Source organism: Ursus americanus, chromosome 4 (assembly GCF_024610735.1).
Source record: "Ursus americanus isolate L20-20 chromosome 4, mUrsAme1.1.p, whole genome shotgun sequence".
NCBI classification, from domain to species: Eukaryota; Metazoa; Chordata; class Mammalia; order Carnivora; family Ursidae; genus Ursus; species Ursus americanus.
In genome coordinates this window covers 87,319,824-87,339,805 of record NC_142130.1, presented here as the reverse complement: position 1 = coordinate 87,339,805, position 19,982 = coordinate 87,319,824, and the positions used below count along the sequence as shown (strand labels likewise).

Below are 19,982 nucleotides of genomic sequence, written 5' to 3'. Positions count from 1 at the left end.
CTTGTCTCCCTCTCTCTCTGCCCCTCTCCACCACACATGCACACGCTCTGTCTCTTTCTCTCAAATAAATCTTAAAAAAAAAAAACCAACTATATTTCAGCAGTAATAGTTGAAGCTAAGAAGTGGTCCAGTAAAGATTAGCAAGCAAATATTTTTGAAAATTAATTCATGTATGTTTTATTTTCTACCCTTCCCAAAGTGAACATAAGAAGTAAGTCTGCAGGTAAAATGCACTGGAAATCAGTACCATCGAGGGCTGCTTCCCTGTGCTGGGGGTACCGCACGCCCTGGATAATGCATATTCGTGCCCCTCTTGGAGTACAGCTTGGCCTAGGTGCCCTTCCTGCTGCACGTAAGCAGGCTTTGCCAAGGCAATTGTGTGTCCAGGTCGGTTTGAGTTCACCAGTGTGCTCAGAGAGGTTCTGTCTCCAGGGGGAGGCTTGCCCCGCCTGTTCCTGATGTCAGCTGATGTGGTGGGGGTCGTCATCCGAGGCCAGTTCCTGGAGGAGAGCAAGGTGGTCTGGGGGGCAGATTGGGGCAAGGATGGAGGGGCTCGTGGCCACAGCCGCTGCTCAGGGCTGCGTGCTCTGCTGCCCGGTTCTCCTCCCAAGCTCGGAGGAGCCTGTGGGGTGTCTCCGGATGCAGAGGGAGAGGGGGAGGCTGTGACTCGAGGGGCTTGGTGGGTGGTGCTGGGCGTTGTTCCTGCGGACAGAGCAGATGGGAAGCAGGCATCAAAGCTGGCCAGAGAACCCACCGGATGCTTTCCTGTTGCACTGTCCTGCCTGCCCAAAACCCACAGAGAAGGCATCACAGGGTAAGAGCACCTCGGCTAAGGGAGCAGACCCTGGGGGAGGGTCAGCCCAGCTTACAAAGGTCACCACTGTGGAGAAATGGAAGATAATAGCAGTGCTTGATGGTGACCTTGACTCTCGGTCATTCCCTCCAAGGTCACTTCTCCCTCACGTCCATGTATGATGGGGAGCAGGCAAGGTGACCTTCCATCCATCCACCTGTTTGAGTATTTAGCTTCTATATCTGTGCCTCCAGCCAAACTTGTATCTTAGCTAGAAACCCGTACTCTGGACGCCTCTCCTGAGCGTGAGGTGCCAGGGGCAGTGGGCACAGCCGCCTGGCGTGAGCTGGCCCACCACGTCCCGCCTGCCTTCCATTTCATCGGTGAAGTGGGACCAACATTGCCTCTTAGCTGTCATCAGGATAACGAGGTGATGGATTGGTAGAGAACTAGTCTCAGAACTCGTTTCAACTCGTTATAATTCTAACATGAATGAAGAGGATCAGGAAGGGAGCCCAATAGAGCAGAGCCCTCCTTTCAGATGATGCTAGCATAGTTTTTTTATTTTTAAGCATAGAAAGAGCAACACCTCAGGGAGCAACTCAGCATCTCCTTCCCAAATCTTACAGTAAGACCATTTGGCTCCCCTGAGCATCCCACGCCCGTTAAAATGTCTGGAGAGTGCTTTCTTTGGTGTCAGGGCAAACAGCATCTTCCATTTGCCCTGTAAAATGGTAGCCCTGAAAGGCATGCAAGACAACTCAGCCACGGCCCCCTGTGTGCCCACTGGACCTGGGAGCTTTCCCCCGGGAGGGTAACCGACCGTTCTTGCGAACTGTCCCCAGCACAGGACTGGCTACAAGTCCCCTCAGAAGAGTGCGTTCATTTACCCCCAGATGCCTCTTGGGATATAAATCTGCTTAAATTCAATATGAGTTCTTAAAACTAGAAAAAAAGAATGGATTTCTTCATTGCTCAAAAGCTGGCCCCTGACTCCCCGGGTGCCCAAAGGGAACCAGAAGTGACTTGGGAGCCACTGTGGGCAGGGCAGGGTGGAAGCAGGGAGACAGAGCCCCCTTGAGATAGATCTGGGCACGCGCAGCTGTGCAGGTCTTCCCAGAACAGCTCTGCTCCACTCTCTGCTGCCAGCTTCCTATGCTGACTCGTGGTTTCCACTCCCCAAAACTGCTTGGTCCCTGATGGCATCCAGCCCCAGTCTTCCTCCTGCACCACTCAGCGCTACCTGGCCCCAGCATTTCTGTCAGGTCACGCGGTTCAAGGGGCTTTGGCCAGCGCTGGGCAGGCCCTCTTGGGTCAGTTGCCCACCTCTGGTCCCATCAGCTAAGGCAGAGAGAAAGGTAGTCTAGGGTCCCCATCTAGGACAGTCTTTAGGACAGCAGTAGCTGTTGGGGGGGCAGATTAAGCTAGAGGGAGGGGATTGGATGTGGTGGGCCAATTGTCTAGCACAGGAGAATTAACCTCTAATGAGCTAGGTTAATTACTAGCTAATTACTGCTTGGAGCTCCTAGATTTTACCGCCAATTTAGCTACTAAGGCACACAGTAGGTATTCAATAACAGATGGTGGTCATTGATGCCTACGTTTGGGTCCCCTTTTCCTGGTGAGTCGTTTGGCAAGACCTAACTGCCATGTGGCGTCATTTTGGATTTATTTTCTCTAAGAGCTTAATTGAGATGTATTTTATACACAGCAAAGTTCACCCGTTTAAAATGGAAAATTCAAAGATCTTCAATATATTCACAAAGTCGTGCAACCATCAACACAATCTGCTTTAGAATATTTTTGTCATCTGAACAAGTCCTGGCCCCATTAGCAAGCACTAATCTGCTTTCTGTCTCTCTAGAGTTTTATTTATTCTAGATGTTTCCTATCCGTGGAATCCGACAATATAGGGCCTTTTGTGTCTAGCGTCTTTCACTTAGCACAGCGTCTTGGAAATGCATCTGTGTCAGAGCGGGAATTGGGGATTCATTCCTTTTTGTGACTGAATAATATTCCACGGCGTGTGCCTGCGGTCACTCGCTGTTTCTCCCCGTGACTTACCTGCGTCGGCACCCTGCGTACTCACCTCACCTGTGAGGAGCCTGACCAGGACATGTAGAGCAGGATGAGGAAGAGAAGCATGACGAAGAATGCCAGGCTCACCCAGAAGGTGATGACAATCAAATCTGTGGGGGGGGGGGTGCATCTCAACGTCAGCGTGACGCCACAGAAGCCCGCGGCCAGGGGAAATAGGGCCCTGAAGAGAGGCGTTCTCCCCTCTTCCAGCCTCTCAGCAGCGACCAGTGGGAAGAGTTTTCCACCAACAATAACCTGGGGAAGGACCAGGGCAGCAGGGAAGGGACTTTTCCCCAGAGCAACTAGCGGCAGGGTCAGTTAGGGGGATTGCTGAGGGAAAAAAAACAGTGGATGAAATTGGTTGGCACCCCATGGATTTGCCTTTTTCAGCTGCTGCTCCCCTCCTTCCCCTTCTTCAGAGGGAGAAGGGCTGTGGGCAGCTTGTGTGAGAGCCAACCTCCCCTCCCCTGTGAGGGTAGCAGGGGTCTTTGGCGACTGCTCCATCAGGGGCAGACTCAGAGACCCCAAGACTGAGAGATTTAGGAGGAGGTGGGCTAGACTAGGGTGCTGGAACGTTCCCGTGGAGGGCAAGGCAGAGTTTTTAACCGAGGCCTCCCTGACCCCTTTCTTTCAGGGACACGCGCCCAGCTGGGGGAGCAGTGACAGGAGAGATCACCTGTGCAGCCAGCCCTGTATTCGTGGCCAGAGGCTGAAGGGGCAGGGAAACTAAAAATCATCGTTAGTCTCTTTGGGGCCCTGGGTAGAACCTGGCAGGCCAGGAGGTGCTGTTCCCCCCCACCCCCGGCTCCAGATCAGGAACATTCTGCAAGTTGCAAGCCACTGTTGCAATACCGTGGTATTTCTTGGTGGTCAACGATGGCTATGGGCACAGCGCACCAGGCTCGTAATTAGTGTGTGCAGCTATCTTACCCAGACACACTCATGCCCCCGAGCCCAGAAGCCCCCAGCGGGACGTGCTAGGCACCTACGTGTGTGAGCAAAGGAGGCTACCGAAGGGTGATTACCCCACAGGAATTTCTTAAGCTCCCACTCAAGCCAGGTGCCGCCAGGGGCTGTGAAGGATTGAGCGGGGGCACACCAGCCCAGCGGAAATGGCTGCCGTGTCTGTCCTGCACGCTCCCCCCCACATCCTCCTCTGCGCTCCCGTAGTACTTCCTACTTCCGGGGATAAGCCTGCCCGGCCTTGTGTCTTGTTCCGTTAAACAAAAAGAGGTTTATGAATGGGTAAGCAAATGAGGACACCAACAAATTGAATGAATGAATGAATGAATGAATGAATGAATGAATGAATGAATGAGGTGTTAGAGATTTGTGCGTCATCTGCATAGAGCCGGAAGTGAAGGCCTTGGGGGTAAATAATGGCACTTGAGTAAAGGGTGCCACCTCTACTCTCCATGACCCGAGACGGGGGGAAAGAGAAACTGAAGGCCAGTGAGAGTTCATCTTAGACCTTGACAGCACCACAAACAGTTACAAGGAAGAGAAGGAGTGCTTGCTGAAGAAATCAGAGTCCCCACTACCTTGTAATGAAGCATCAGCAACTTGGCCTCCACGCTCCAGAAAGACAAGGACAACAAAGACCCCCAGGCTGGCTCCCACATCCTCTCTCCTCCCTGTCACAGAGCTGAGAAACGGATGGTGGTGCCCCAGAACGCTGACCACTTTTAGGGGGTGTATGGGCTCCTGGGAAATAGGGAATGAGGTCGTTACATCTGTCCTGGCAAGGAGCCTCTGAAGTTCTCCGCATTCCCTGACTGCTCACCACCCATTATTCTAGAACACCTGCTTCGGTTCCACCGGCCGGTCACAATGCGTCTTATAACCCTTGAAGTGGGAATATAAATGCTTTCAGAAGTTTTGGTTTTATTCTGTAAGGATGTGTTAGATTGAGGCAGACACCACTGCTCTCCCTGTTCATAAAAGTCATACAGGGTTTGAGATCTTCGGCACCCAGAGAGGCTCTGTCAGCACCTCTAAGAAAACAGCTTCAGAAGTTCAGCAGCTGAGACGCCCCCGCCCCTTCCCCTGGGCTCACATGTGTCTGCTTAGCCCTTGGTCAATTATCCCCACATACTGAGCGAGAAATGAAGCAACACCTTTCACAGAACACAGTGTCTCCAGAGAACTGAAATTTGAATTGTTTTCGGACCAAAAAGGCGATCAGTAGCCACTGGCCATTTCCTGTACTAAATTCTCTTTCCTTATGTTCTGTTGTAAAAGATGGCCAAAAAAACATAGGGTTCTTTTTCCTCTTCCTATTGAAGACTCAGTCTAAGTGTTTGGAGAGAACATTTCGTTCCATGGCAAAAGATGTCATTCCCCAGTGCTGGAAATGTTTAACATCCCTGGGCTTGTTTTTACAACAAGGAGCACCAGGCTGGCTTGACAAGGAAACTGGTCCAGCTGTGGAAAACTTTCCTCTCCTCTGCCTCCACTTCCCTACCCTCCCATCCCCCTCCTCTTCCCCTCTCCTTCCTTCCTTTCCCCTCCCCTTCCTCATTTACTTCCTTTTTCTCTTCTCCCCTCTTCCCTCCCTTCCTTCCTTCGTTCCTTTCCAGGTCCACACTGGCAGAATGAGGGGAGTTAGGCATCCACAATCGATTGGCAAGAAGAGGCTCTGATGGCATGGTGGGGTTCACACTGGGGGATTTCTCATGCTACCTTGGAGCTGAGAAATTAATCTGACCCAAATACTCCCTACTCATACCAGGCCCTCAGTTTTGTTCAATTTTGTGAACTGCTAAACCTGTTTTAGCCTTCCTCCAAATGCTACTAACATTTGGGTCCCAGAGTCCTGATAGGAGATTAATTCCAAGATTTTTCCCTTCTTGGGGAACAACAACCAGGTTAAGGGCCTAGGCTCACCACCTAGGTGGTGTTGAATTCAAATTCTGACTTGGCCATTTTCTAGCCATGGGATCTCTGGCAATCTGAGATTTTTACATCTCTAAATTGGTTAAAAGGGGATGATGGTATGTATTAGATAGACTGCTAGGTGGATTAAATAAAATAGTATGTAGATATAATGCACATGGCACAGTTCCCTGTTTAATGGTTATGAAATGATATATAAATAGAACTAAAATTATTTTTTCTGTTAAGAGGGTATTGGGCAAGTGGTATCACTGTGTCCTTCAAGCTCCACTGAAATGTGAGATATGAGTACAAGTAATTGTGGTATAGACTGCTCGTTGTGAATCGTAATGTTTGCTCACAGGTGCTTTCATAGTAATAGAAGCCTGACTTTTGCTGCCTGGGATAAAGACTACATTTCCCAGACTCCCCTTCAGCTAGATATGGTCATGTGACAAGGTTCTGGCCAATGAGATGTGAGTGGGGCTCTTAACGGGACAGCTATTAGGAATCCCCCTGCAGAGACTGCTAGATTTCTAATAACCTTGTGTCCCTTCATATTTCCGTATTCCGTTTTGCTGGTGGGAACGTGGATGTGATGGCTGGAGCAAGGTTTGGAGCGTGAGGTTGAGGGACATGTCCGGGGGGTTGGCAGAGGAAGTAGCTGAAAGGAAGCTGGCTTCTGAGGAGTTCAGGGAGCAGACCCAGCCCCAGGTCTTGCAGACTTCTGTGTGAGAGAGAAACCAACCTCTCTTTCATCTGGTACTCTGCTAACTGTAACCAATCTTCTTCACCGAATCAGTAAAAAGAGCTGACTTTTTAAATGAGGGTACCGAAACTCACAAAACCAAATGCATGCTGACTTTCACAATAATCATCCTCTATCATAGTCATAGAAATTTTCCTAAAATACATATCTTGATTAGGCATTTATGAACATTTACCAAAGATTCATAAACATTTATAAATTCTTTTGGAATTACCACCAAGGACACACACACACATATGCACACACCATTTTTGCTACTTTGTAAAATCATATTTTATTTTCAACACCCAGGCAGTACCAATCAGCTCAGTCATCCCTTCCATTCACCTGATTGGTTTATGGGTGATGCTTAACTATTTCACCAAAAGCAAATCCACCCTCGAAAGAGATACGTAGTTTATCACTGTAGATGTCCCATAGAATATGCTGTCACTACCAAAGTCAGTTCCAAAAGAAGAGTCCCAGCCAAGCAGTTCTGAGCAATAATGGAATCATTCACGTGTAGCACCTCTAGCTGGGGCTACCTCAAGGGGAAATTTGTTCCGAGGTAAACAGTCTCATATCTTTTTTAAAAATCACTTTCACCGCCAATGTCCTATCCATAGGGCTGACCGTTTGCTGAAGACTTAGAAATCTTGGTTAAAGTTGTAACATGAAATTGATTGCTCTCATGCGAGAAAAGAGTTACATGGAGGTCTTTCGCTCAATCTTTTCACTGAGTTCTCTGCCTTGTGTTAGAAGAGATGGGTGAGCGGTGTGTTTCTGTTCTTCCTCGCCCAGCTGTGGGAGCAGCAGAGGAACAGACCGCCTTATTATTGAAGCTGCCAGAGCCAGTACATCAGTGAAGTCGACATAGGCTATGACAAATTTTTCCTAAGCCATGATTAAAGGAAGAAGACATATTGACCTGAGAAATAAATAATACAGCTTGAAAGCCAGGCACTACCCAAAGGAAATCAGTCCACCTGCAAGGGAGCATCAGAGCTGTAGCTAGAGATTCTTTGCCTTAGAATAATATGTATTGCTGCTGTAACATTGGTATATGGGACTGTGTTCCCCTAAGCTTAGCCTCTGGAAAGGGGGCAGATAGAAAAGCAATCACATAATTCGTTCAGGCAGAGCCTCAGGAAACAGATTTGCATTTTCCCACCTTTTTGACAGTGTTAGGGAGATTCTTAACCTTTCCCTGAAACAGAAATCACATCTGAAAATCACAAGGGTAAAAAATCTTTGTGAAGTCCCTGCAACAAAGTCACACCAGATTTCAAGCCAGCCCTGGGAAAGAGCAACCCAGAACCTTCGAGTCAGCACTGAGTGCTCCACAAAACATGTGTATCAGTCCCTGGATGTTTCCAATGATCTGTCCCTCCATGATGGAATAAATTCCAGGGTATGAGCATGAACACAAAAATCTTAAAATCCCTCCTGCTTGTTAGGTGAACGCACGAGCCTGGCTATTTTTCCTTCTGTTTTCCTCCTTCTCTAGTTGTCACAAGAGTCGAACCCAGCCTGGTCTTCCACATTTCAACCAGCCACCCCAGGTGACCTTCCAGAAGCTTTGCCTTTGTCTTACCTTAAAGCATCCCTGGCTCCTGGCTCCATTCCCAGCATCTTTCTACCTTTGATGTGTACCTCTGCCCTGAACTGGGAGGTGAATCTCTCTGATCTGTTCGACTGAGTCCGAAATCCAACCCAGAGGAACTGGGGAGGAGAGAAAGGTGCATTTGTCAGCAGAGAAGCTCACCTGCTTTCTGCAGTGTGACCTCTGTCCATCCCCCTCTGGCCTCATGCTTATCTTACCTGACCTTCAAAGCCAGGTAACAGAGCATCCCTGAGACCACCCGACACTGCCTTTTGCTGATCATTACGGAAAACAAAATGACACAGTGATAACAGTAGCACAGGGTGTGGATGGTGGAGATTTCTGTTTTTGCATTTGGGGGGGTTGTTTGTTCTTTTTAAAGATTTTACTTATTTACTAGATAGTAAGAGAGAGAGCACAGGGGGAGAGGGAGAAACAGACTCACTGCTGAGCGAGGAGCCTGACGCAGGGCTCGATCCCAGGACCCTGAGATCATGACCTGAGCCGAAGGCAGATGCTTCACTGACTGAGCCACCCAGGTGCCCCTGTTTGTTTTTTAGTAAATTTCTTTGAATTCAAATACTGTGGACAAAAGTAGGCAAGATTATCTTTATTTGATACGCAACAGAAGCTTTTTTCTCCCCAAGTTCACTGCTTGTACTAGCAAAATCCGGGAAGCGTTCCGTATGTTCAAAAATGCAAGTTTCTAGAACACCATGCTGTTATTTACAAGATTTTTGTGAAAGAATATTTAACAACACAAGAAAGCAAAATATTGTCAAGTCAATAAAAGCGAAGTACAAAATAGCATATAGCCAGGGGCGCCTGGGTGGCTCAGTGGGTTAAGCACCTTCGGCTCAGGTCATGATCTCCAGGTCCTGGGATCGAGCCCCAAGTCAGGCTTCCTGCTCAGTGGGGAGTCTGCTTCTCTCTCCCTCTCTCTCCTTCTCTCTCCTTCTGCTCCCCCACCCTGTGTTCTCTCTCTCAAATAAATAAATAAAATCTTTAAAAAAAACAAAAACGTGTACAGCCAGATCCTATTTGAAATCTCCAGGGGAGATAGATGACCATAGTGGCCTCTGCAGAAAGGCGATGCTATGGGTTGACTAGCTCCCCCTGGCCTCCCAATGCAGAAGCCCTAATCTCCACACTGATTAGTGTGGACTTTGAGTGGTAATTAGGTTTAGAAGAGATCACAGGGGTGGGGCCCCATGATGGGATTAGTGTCCTTCTAAGATAAGGAAGAAACTCTCTCTCCCTCTCCCTCTCTGCCTTTCCCTCTCTTTCCCCCACTCCTTACTTCCCTCTCCCCCCCCCACCTCCTGCTGCGTCTCCCCCCAGGCTCTCTCTTCACAGGCCTGGAAGAAAGTCCCTGTGAGCGCATAGCAAGAAAGTGGCTGTCTACACAGCAGGAAAGAAGTCCTCACCAGACAGCAAATCTGCTGGCCCCTTGATCTAGGACTTACAGGCTCTAGAAATGTGAGAAATGAATGTCTGAAGCTCCCCGTCTATGATATTTTGTTACAGCAGCCTGAGTAGACTAAGATAGGTGTTGACTACTTAAAATCTGGTTTGGGGGACACTTCCCTCCAAGGGATTTTCTTTAGAGATGGTAGATAGTCTCCCACGGCCTTCACTGTATGTGTGAGAGGGTAGTTGGCTCCCTGCCCTCCCCTGGAGCGGCAAAGGGCCACTCGAGGGCGCTCTGCACATGTCCTCTGCGGTTAGTGGGACACAGCAGACTGGAGTCTGAGGAGTGCTCTAGAAAATCCTGAAAGCGAGAGGCTGGGCAATCAGCATCAGCAGAGTGGAAGGAGCATCCCCTCTGGTGGGGGATCCCACAAAGCTCCCGCCAGAAGAGAAGGAGCCGGCTTGACTTGCTGCCCCCGGGGAAGAGGACACCCCCGCCTAGACCAGAGCCAGTCCAAGCTGGGGGCAGGGCAGCCAGGGAAGAGGCCAGTGCAAGAGTTTAGCCAAGAAGTAACCACAGCCAGGGAGGAAAGTCACTTTCCCACAGACAGGTCATCTGAGCGGGTGACCGCCATCTCAGAGAACCCACAGGGGAGCCCCATTGCCCGGTGCTGATGTGAGGAGGCCAGGCGAGATCGACAGGAGCCGAGTTCTGGGGTCAGGCAGCAGGCCCCCTGGTAGCGGACACTGCTGGGGCACATGGACAGTGTCTTCGCCCTCCGTGGCCACCTGGGCAGGTGTCTGCTGCCGTCCTGGCCGCCCTCCTCTCTGACAAACGCGGCCGTCCTCCCTGCCCCTCCCCTCATTCCATCCCTGGTGTTCCAGCGAAGAGGTGCCCCCAAACCGGGATGGGGCGGGTGGCCTGGGAGAAAGGAGCCGGCAGAGCGAGGAAGGAGGGAGCACCCCAGTCCTGAGCCAGGGAGAGAGCGAGTGCTCACTTTGAATGAACTTTGAAGGTGGTTTGTCTTTATTTTATTTTTTTAAAGATTTTATTTATTTATTTGAGAGGGCGCAGGAGCAGGGGGAGGGGCAGAGGCAGAGGGAGAAGCAGACTCCTGGCTGAGCAGGGAGCCCGACGCGGGGCTCGATCCCAGGACCCCGGGATCATGACCTGAGCTGAAGGCAGACGCTTCACCGTCTGAGCCACCCAGGCGCCCCAAAGGTGGTTTGTTTTTAAACATTTTTGAAATTTATCTCACAGGATTAGACATTCGCTTTTGCTAACGAGACTGACTGGTAGACATTTTTTTTTTTTTTTAATTTAAGAGTAAGCATGAGGCCTGCTCCAGATCACACAGGAGTGCAAACAGGAAGTCTAATTATTGACTGATGAAAACGTATCCACTAGGATAAAAGAGTAGCTACAAGATATAAGGAAACGTCATGAGGTGCCCTGGGGCTGAGGGAGGGGACCCAGGTGTGCTCCTTCGCTCAGGCTGCACTACGTCAGAACCTTCGTGCTCCCTTCAATTCATCTGTCCAGTCCTAATGCCCAGTGGGATGGTATCCGGCCATGGGGCCTCTGGGAGCTGCTGAAGTCATAGGGTGGAGCCCCCGTGAATGAGCCGAAGGCCTTTATAAGGGCGGCTCCAGAGAGCTCCCCCCTCTCTCCCCCTGTGAGGACGCAGCAAGAAGGTCGCAGCTCCGAAGCCGGGGAAGGCCCCTCAGCCAACCGCCCCCGTGCTCACACCTTCACGTTAGACTTCCCAGCCTGCACGGCTGTGAGAAATACACTTTTTTTGTTTATTTTATTTATTATTTTTAAAGACTTTATTTATTTGACAGAGAGAGAGAGAGAGAGCACAAGCAGGCAGAGCGGCAGAGGAAGAGGGAGAAGCAGGCTCCCCGCTGAGCAGGGAGCTCGACGTGGGGCTCGATCCCGGCACCCTGGGATCATGACCTGAGCCAAAGGCAGACACTTCACCGCCTGAGCCACCCAGGCGCCCAATTTTTGTCGTTTATAAGCCACCCAGTCTATGGTATTTTGTTCTATCAGCCTGAACAGATGAAGACAGTGGCTTAAAGAGCGGAAATTTATATTCTCACAATTCTGGAGGCTGGAAGTCCAAGATCAAGGTTTCCACAGGGTTGGTTCTTCCTGAGGCCTCTCTCCTTGGCTTGTAGATGGCCGTCCTCTCCCTGTGGCCTCACGTGGTCTTCCCTCTGTATGTGTCTGTGTCCTAATCTCCTCCTCTAAGCACACTGGTCATACTGGATTGGGACTCACCCTTATGACCTCAGTATAACTTAATCACCTCTTTAAAGACCCCTTCTCCAAATACAGTCCCGTGCTTAAGTACTGGAGGTTAGGACTTCAATATAGGAATTGGGGAGGGGGGGGGACACAGTCCAGCGCATCACACCAAGGAAGGACACAGTTGGGAGAGATTCAGACCTCCATGGAGATGTGGTTTGGCCATTGGATAGCAGAGATGTTGGCTGGTTCAGCCAGGCCTGAGCTAGTCTAGAGCTGCTGAAAAAACCATAGACAACCCTCTAGAGTGGGGTGCAAACGACCAACAGCTTGTAGGGGGTCCCCCTGTCAGGGGCTTGCGACTCCTGCCCCCTGTGGGCCACAGAATGCCTGGGGGCTTCAGGTCCCAGGTCGAGATGGCTGCAGAGAGGTTATTGCCACGTGAGACCACAAGTTCTCAGAGGGACTGCATTCTGGGCTGGTGACAGACTGTCCCACATGTCCTCACACGCCCCCTGCCGACCCCCAGCCCAGCCCTCCTACAGTGCCCGCAGCGCCCAGAGCCCTGTCCTGAGAAAGCTGAACTCTCGCTCACTTCAAAGGAGTCGTTTGTCACGGAGCATATTTTGAAGGCAATAAATCGGTAACTGACACAGATAGCTATCGTGAAAATTAACGGGGTGTGCAAGAGCTGCCTACCTCACATCCGTTTACCTATTCATTGTGCAGAGACGGCGCCAGGCGCTACTCGGGAGCTACAGACAGAGGGAGCAAGACAGAGGAAGGTTCCTGCTCTGCCATTCATCCCGTCCGGTCAGACTCTGCCCACTAAACATGTCAAGTGTCCTGGAAAGAGTCCTCAGGGATCAGAGCCTGGAATTGAAGTCCCAGCTCTGCAAATATTTTACTGGGTGACCTGGGGAAAATCACTTGGCTTCTCTGTGCCCCAGGACCCCCCCCCCACACTTTTATTCCCATGGCTGCAACACCAAACATGCTCATTTGTTTATGCTGGCCCCTCCTTCCCAGACTGTGAACTCCTGAGGGTAGAGAGCTTGGCAACTGTGTGTTTCCAGGCCCAGCATGTGGCTGTTTCCTGCCTCGGTGTCACTTACCACCCACTCAAACCTCAAATTTATAGATTCGCCAGAAGGATATTCTTGGCAAGCAAATTGGACCTTGTCTCTTCTCTGCTTACAATTTTAAATGACTCCCTGCAGCTCCCATGAATCCTCCAAGGCTGACCGGCAAGAATCTGGCCCCCATGTCACTCTTCCCCCAAACACCCTCCATGTCACACTTCCCGGAAGCAGCTCCTGCCTGGGATCGAGTGTAACCCGTTTCCCCCCCATGCTGGCCCTCTGTTGATCAGGCGGAGTCCCTGTGGGCCTCCGGACTCAGTTTAGCCCACGTTCCCTGTGAAGCCTTCCCTGCGTCTTCCCTCTCTGCGCTCTGCCGGCAACGTCTGCAAATGTCCAGCCTAACACCATGAATCACATAACAGCTTATTAATGATCCGTATCTGCCACCTTACTGGAAATAGGAAAAGTCGAATGTAGGCAGAGTGTTAGATGACACTGAGACATTGTTACTGAAATGCTTAGACACAGTGTTATATTCTTACTTGTTACCATTTTCTGAGGTTTGGTGGAGGGAGGTTGTGATGTCTGTAACCTACGTGGAAATACAGCATCATCATAAAATAGATAATAATGGTCATAAAATAAAATCATTCTTCAGAAAAATCAGGGACAGGGATTTAGTCTTTTGGGATTTGTGTCTCCAGCTGCCAGTGCAATGCCTGGCCTATCATGGATAGCTACAAAATTTTGCTGGTTGCATTAATTGTGAGCAAAAGCAAGAAGGTAGGACAGGTATGGTGTGTTTCTGGTATGGTGTGGAAGTGGGGCTTGTTGAGACAGATGAAAAACTAAATTGACAACACCAAATTTCAGAGGAACTACCAAGAGGAAAAGGGAGCTTATACTTTTTGGAGATGGCGAAGGCAGGGAACAGTGCAATGGGCATGTGGTTGTTTCTGGAGTCCCTCCCATGCAGGGACGCCATGAAGAGTTACACAGGTTGTGCACTAGTCAAGGAATTCCGCCTGGATGGGTTGTAATTAACTGTGTTCTCAGAGTAGGAGCCTTTTCCTGATTTCTATGATCTGGGATAGTAGCAGCTTTATTCCTATGTACGTGGGACTGGAGGGGGAAGAGGGGAGTTAAGATGACCATCTGAGGCGCCTCAGTTCCCCAGGATGCATCCATGTAACAGTCCTGAGCAAACCTGGGGGGTTGGTGACCCTAAGGAGAATGTAGCTAGGGAAAGAAGAAAGAGGTTGAGAGAAATGGAGGAGAAGATGGAGAGACACAGAAACCAGGGGGACGAAGGAGGTGAGCCTGCAGGTTGATTTTTCTGAAGGGGCAGTTTCAGATGATGGTGGATGCAGGGGACCAGAGAAGGGAAAGTGGGCACAACTTTGAGAAGTTCGGCAACCAGAGGTGGGAGAGGCTTTGGCTGATGGTCCAAGAGGGCAGTGGGGATGCAGGTCCGGGTGTGTTTTAGACAAAAAGGGGGAAGCCGGTAGAAGGGGAGAGGTGGTGTTGAAGATGCACTCTTCCAGGCTGGGCTGATGAGCTATGAGGAAACATGACAGCATTTTGACAAAATAATGAGTGGATGCCCCACGCTGGGCTCCCCTGCCGGTTCCTCTGTGCCCACCCATCACTCTGGTGACCAGGTCTCTGGACGTCCCGCTGGGGCTACTGTTCCCAACCTTGGGGGAGCCCATGTTCCTTCCACACCACTAATGGTCCTCTTCTGGTGACCAGCTTGGTTGACATATCGTGATGGTTAATTTTATGTTCCAAGTTGACTAAGCTCAGGGATCCCACACAGCTGGTAAAACATGATTCCTGGATGTGTCTGTGAGGGTGCTTCTGGAAATGATGAGCATTGATTCAGTAGACTGAGTAAGGAGATCCGCCCTCACTGGCGTGGGTGGGCATCGGCCAATCCACTGGGGGCTCAAGTGGAATCGAAAGGCAAAAGAAGGGCAAAGTTTGCACTTTCTCCTTGAACGGGAACATCTGTCTTCGCCTGTGTTCGGACACAGGTCCTTGGGCCTTTGGACCCTGGGACTTCAACCATCGGCTCCTGGAGTTCTAAGGCCTTTGGACTTGGACTGAATTACCACTGGCATTCTGGGTTTCCCCGCTTTCAGAAGGCAGATGGCGGGACTTGTCAGCCTCCATCACTGCGTCAACCGACCCCTATCATCAGTCTCCTCTTGTCCATGTCAACATACGTCCTACTGGTGTGGTTTTTCTGGAGAACTCTGACAGATAGAGTCACCACACCGTGAGGGTCTGTTTCTGAGGTGAGGAGATGAGCAATCTCAAGGCCATTTTTGTGGGCTTGGCTACCTGCATGTATTTCTTTCTGCCACACGGCTCTGTGAATTGGCAAAATGGCCCACTTCTCAAGAGGATCCTTGTCCCATTGAAGACTAAGTGTGACAAATAGTCACAAGAGGTCACACAGTGTATCATTCCACTTAGGGGAGGTAACGTCTAGTCAGTTCAGGCCACTTTAACAAAATATATGTATATCTCTCCCAGTTTAAGAAAAAGAGGGTCTCTGTCAAAATGAACTAAGTGTTTACAATTCTGCCGAACTGCCCAGAACATGGAGTTATTGTCACCCACCTCCAGCAGGCTCAGGGTCCTTGTCCCCACCCTCCCAGCTGAGCTTGTCCCTCCACGGGAGAGAATGACCACTTGCCACCAGCTGGGCCCTGCCTGATACAGTCACTGACAGGCCCAGAGAGGAGAGAGGTAACTCAGGGGAGTTCTCAGTTTCCCCTCAGAGGTTAATATAGACAGCATGTGGACTAGGAGTCCCTTTGTGTGTGCACCCAGGTGTGTGTGTGTGTGTGTGTGCATGTGTGTCTGTGTGCATAGGGGTGTAAAGGTACAGAGAAACCCTGGTCAGCCAGGCACCAAAATGCTAACACTGACTGTTTCTGAATAGTAGAGTGAAATCATTTCCTGTCTGAATCTTTTACTAAGAGAGCATATCAACCTTTAAAAAATATATTTTAGGGACGGCTGGGTGGCTTAGTGGATTAAGCATCCGACTCTTGGTTTCCAATCAGGTCATGGTCTCAGGGTCCTGGGATCGAGCCCCGTGTAGGGCTCCATGCTCAGCCAGGGAGTCTGCTTGAGATTCTCTCTCGCCCTCTGCCCCTCCCCCACTCATGCACACACGTGCTCTCTCTCTCTCTAAAATAAATAAATACACACATTTTAAAAACTTGAATTATAAAATGTTCTAAATATATAGAAAAATACAGAATATGTATCCACCAAATATTTGCTTCAGATCCTTTTTTTAAAAAAGGATATGAAACAATTACAGATAAGTTTGGAACCCTCCCCATCCCCCAGCCCTTCCCCTCCAAGGGAAGCCACAATCCTAAAATTAATGTATGCCATTATATTTTCTTGTGTGTGAGCACCCCCATAGCAAAGAACATATGTATTTTTGTGTTTACAAATTTATAATATAAATTAACTGCATCATTAATTATAACAAATTCATTTGAATTTAAGGAGATGTCATTTTAATCAATATGATCATTAATAATGAACATCAGTTAATTCTGCAGGACGCATAATTCTGCCCGTTGCTTTTTACCTTCATGATACTTTAGCAATTTGCTCATCTCAACACACGCAGATCTGGTTCATGCATTATCACTGCTCTGTGTTACTGGCGATAGTAATACCATCGTAACTCCTTTATCCCTCCTCCTGTGGATATGATGTCACTTCCAATTTCTGACTATCACAAACAGTGCTGCAGTGGACATTGAAATACACGTATCCTTGTGGACACGCGCAAGTGTTCACTGGGAGAGGGATGCCTGGATTATGCCCTCTCAGCATCTTCAACTTTTGTGGCCCTTGACAACTCACCAAAATGGTGAATCCAATTTTCATCCCATCCGCGGCATATGGTAATACTAATTTCTTGACTTCGTACCCGGACACTCTGAATATCAATGTTTTCATGTTTGAATGGCTAGAATACGGCAGGCTCAGAGCCTTGGTGCTTGGTGTTCCCGCTGCCTGGAAAGCTCCTTCCAGAGCCATCCTCCAGGCTTGATCTCTCACCTGCTCACAGGTCACCATGGGGAGACCTCCTCCCACCACCCTAGTCAAGGGTGCAGTTCCTCATTGGGCCCCAGCTCTACCTCGCTATCCTTCTTGTTTTATTTTCCCAACTGCTGTATTTTTTGTATTTGTGGTGAATTAAAGACTGCTTTGAACTGCAAAGCAATTCACCTTTCTCATTGCAAGATGGGTTCTAATTCCCTCCTCTTGAATCCGGCCTGGGCTTAGTAACTGATTGGCCCAACGTCGCAGAGCTAGTAAAGTGACAGAGCTCAGATGGGAGCTCCAGCCGGCTCGGGAGTCCGCGTGCCTGGCCTCTAATCAGTGTGTCACTGCCTCCCAGCTGGCCCTCTAGAACAAGCTAGACAACTTCCCACCCAGGACATAAACAGCCTGGCAGAGCATTTTTGTCTAGCCCCAAACTTCTTTTCTAGAGAAAGTGGAAATTAAATTTAGAGAATGCCTAAGGACTGAGATACACCAGAAATAGAGAAAGCCAGAAGGAGTAGCTCTCTCTGTGGGTGTCAAAGGCTCCTGACATCTAGGGTATCTGGGGGGACCCAGCGACTGGGCTCCCCCTGAAATACTGTCCTCAGGGAGATGGTCTTTACGGCACTGGGCAGTTTGGGGAGGAGTTTCTTATTTGCCCTTGTTTGGATACCCACCACGCTATGGACTTTATTTATTTATTTTTAATTTTTTTTTTTAAAGATTTTATTTATTTATTCGACAGCGATAGAGACAGCCAGCGAGAGAGGGAACACAAGCAGGGGGAGTGGGAGAGGAAGAAGCAGGCTCATAGCAGAGGAGCCTGATGTGGGGCTCGATCCCAGAACGCCGGGATCATGCCCTGAGCCAAAGGCAGACGCTTAACCGCTGTGCCACCCAGGCGCCCCTATTTTTAATTTTTTTAATTTATTGTTTTGTTACGTTCAGTGAGCCACTGTATAGTACGTCATTAGTTTTTGATGTAGCGTTCAGTGATTCGTTAGTTACGTATAACTTTTATCTCTAGTTCACGTGTGCGAGAAAGAACATTTATTTTTTTCAAACCTCACACACAGCTCAGAGAACATCAGCCCCTTTTCCCAGAATTGGAAGTTGTTTGTGGGTGATGGCATGGGGCAGAGGCTGAGACTGCAGATTCGAAGGTTTTAAAGTTGCAAAAAATATCTGCACGCGAAACAGGGGAGAGAGCTTTGGAGCCCAGGGGGTGACCAACTGGGGTGTCTGGCGCACAGAAGGATGGGAGTGTCTGAAGCCAACACAGAATTTCACTTAATTCATGTTAATTTAAAAAAGGCTTTCCTGAATACAAGTCTACATTTTGAAAACAAAACCACAAAATAACGAAAACAAAAAACCAAATCTACGTTTTGTCCAGATCTATACCTAACCTGAAGTCCTGAACCTCTGACGATATGAATGAGTGGGCTTTTATTTCAACCCTGCCACTTTCTCCCTAGTCCTATATGTATGTGCAAAAATCCGCATTTTAATTTCACGCGTATATACCTTGCAGCAGAAAACACACACCAAACCTATCGTCCCCCCCAAAAGCTTTGGCGCCTTGCTGGGGCCACAATAAGTCCTCAGCAAACACGGATGGGTACCTGGGCTTCTGCAAGGTGTAAGGGAAACTGGAAACAGGAACCCTTCCTAAAAAGACATTCTAGATGGCTTTCTCCAAGGGCTCTGCCAGGGATCTGCTCTTTATTAGCGATAACATCCAAATAGATTTCAGTGTAGAGCTGGTGTGTGACCAGGTTCTCTTGCTTTTCATGTAAAAACATCCTGTTCCTTCTAGTGACTTACTTTTTGACAGATTTTGTGATTGTAGGACACGAAATACCCAAGGAGCCCAAGATGTGGGGCTAGCAGAAGATGGGTCCCCAATACCAGGACTCTGATTTTGTTTTGTTTTGTTTTTCATACTCATTTCCTCAGCTAACTTGTTCTCTTGACTGAGTAGCTGGAATAATCAGAGAAGATCGTTCACATAGTACCAGCTTACCCAAGAGAGAAAGACTGAGAGAGAGAGATGAGCAAAAGGATGTTGGTTTGTTCCCGTGGTCCTTCCTGAGACCATGAAGATTAAAATCAGTTGGTATTTTCATAGAAATTAGGAAGTCATTTATCTTAGGGGTGGACGCAATAACCTCTTCCAGATCTGCATGGAGCAAGAGAGAACGCGAAATGGACAACTCTAAGAAATCCCCCTAGCTTATCGGAACCCCGGGCAGATCAAACTCTATAAGGAAATCTATCTTAAAAGCATATTCTGCTCCCCAAGTGTCTGAGTTTCTTCGGAGGTTAGTTTCAAGCCAGTTACAGAGGATAACAGATACCATTTTACTCCTGTTTACTTCTGCCTCCGAGTATCGGGTCAAGTTTGGGCTCATCTTTGACACCCGTTGGAGTAGGAGGTGAGTTTGTCTTCTGGGCCACCCCCCAGCCTCTGCCGGGCCGGCTCCCCCGTACAGAACTCACATTTGTTGGCTTTCAGCTTCCTCTCATCCACGGGAATGAGGTCCAAGTAGTCCAGGTAGTCCTCGTAGCTGTCGTACGGGGTGGAGGCGTTGGTCTGGTTGGCCATGTCCGCGGCGCATCCGGAGCTGGTCCGAGCCCTCGGAGGAATGGGCCAACTGATTTCTGTAAAGTCATCCAAGTGTGTCTGTAGGTCTCCGGGCTCAAGGCCTGCCCACTTATCGGAGCTGTTTGGTTGGGAGAAAGGCCAGGGGGCTGTGCCTGACATCTCAGCCCCCACACAGATCTTTCCACCCCGCCGCTCCTTGGTACAAGTCCAAAACAAACAGAGCTGCAAAGCAGGAGCCCAGGCTTTCCAGCGAAGCTCGAGGATGCCCCTCGCGTAAGACAGCAGAATGGGTACCTGGGCCCCTTGAAAGACGAGACGCTGAATAGGGCTTAGGAAGGACACTGGCTCTTTGCTTTACTACTTAAAAAATTAATAGAACCAAACTGAAAGGCTGGCAGTGCCCTTGACTTGCATGAAGGCAATGCCCAGTGCTATTGAGCAACCC

At 49.2% G+C, this 19,982-nt stretch overlaps 1 protein-coding gene across 1 annotated transcript; it reads right to left on the bottom strand.

Moving 5' to 3' along the window:
- Window positions 1-189: 189 nt before the first annotated feature.
- MRAP (melanocortin 2 receptor accessory protein) lies at window positions 190-19,580 on the bottom strand. The gene is made up of 3 exons (XM_045785701.2): window positions 19,432-19,580; window positions 2,883-2,982; window positions 190-702 (listed from the first exon to the last, which is right to left on the bottom strand). The coding sequence occupies exons 1-3, from the start codon at window positions 19,535-19,537 to the stop codon at window positions 573-575; spliced, it is 336 nt and encodes a 111-aa protein (XP_045641657.1). The 5' UTR covers window positions 19,538-19,580; the 3' UTR covers window positions 190-572.
- Between the last annotated feature and the right edge of the window lie 402 nt (window positions 19,581-19,982).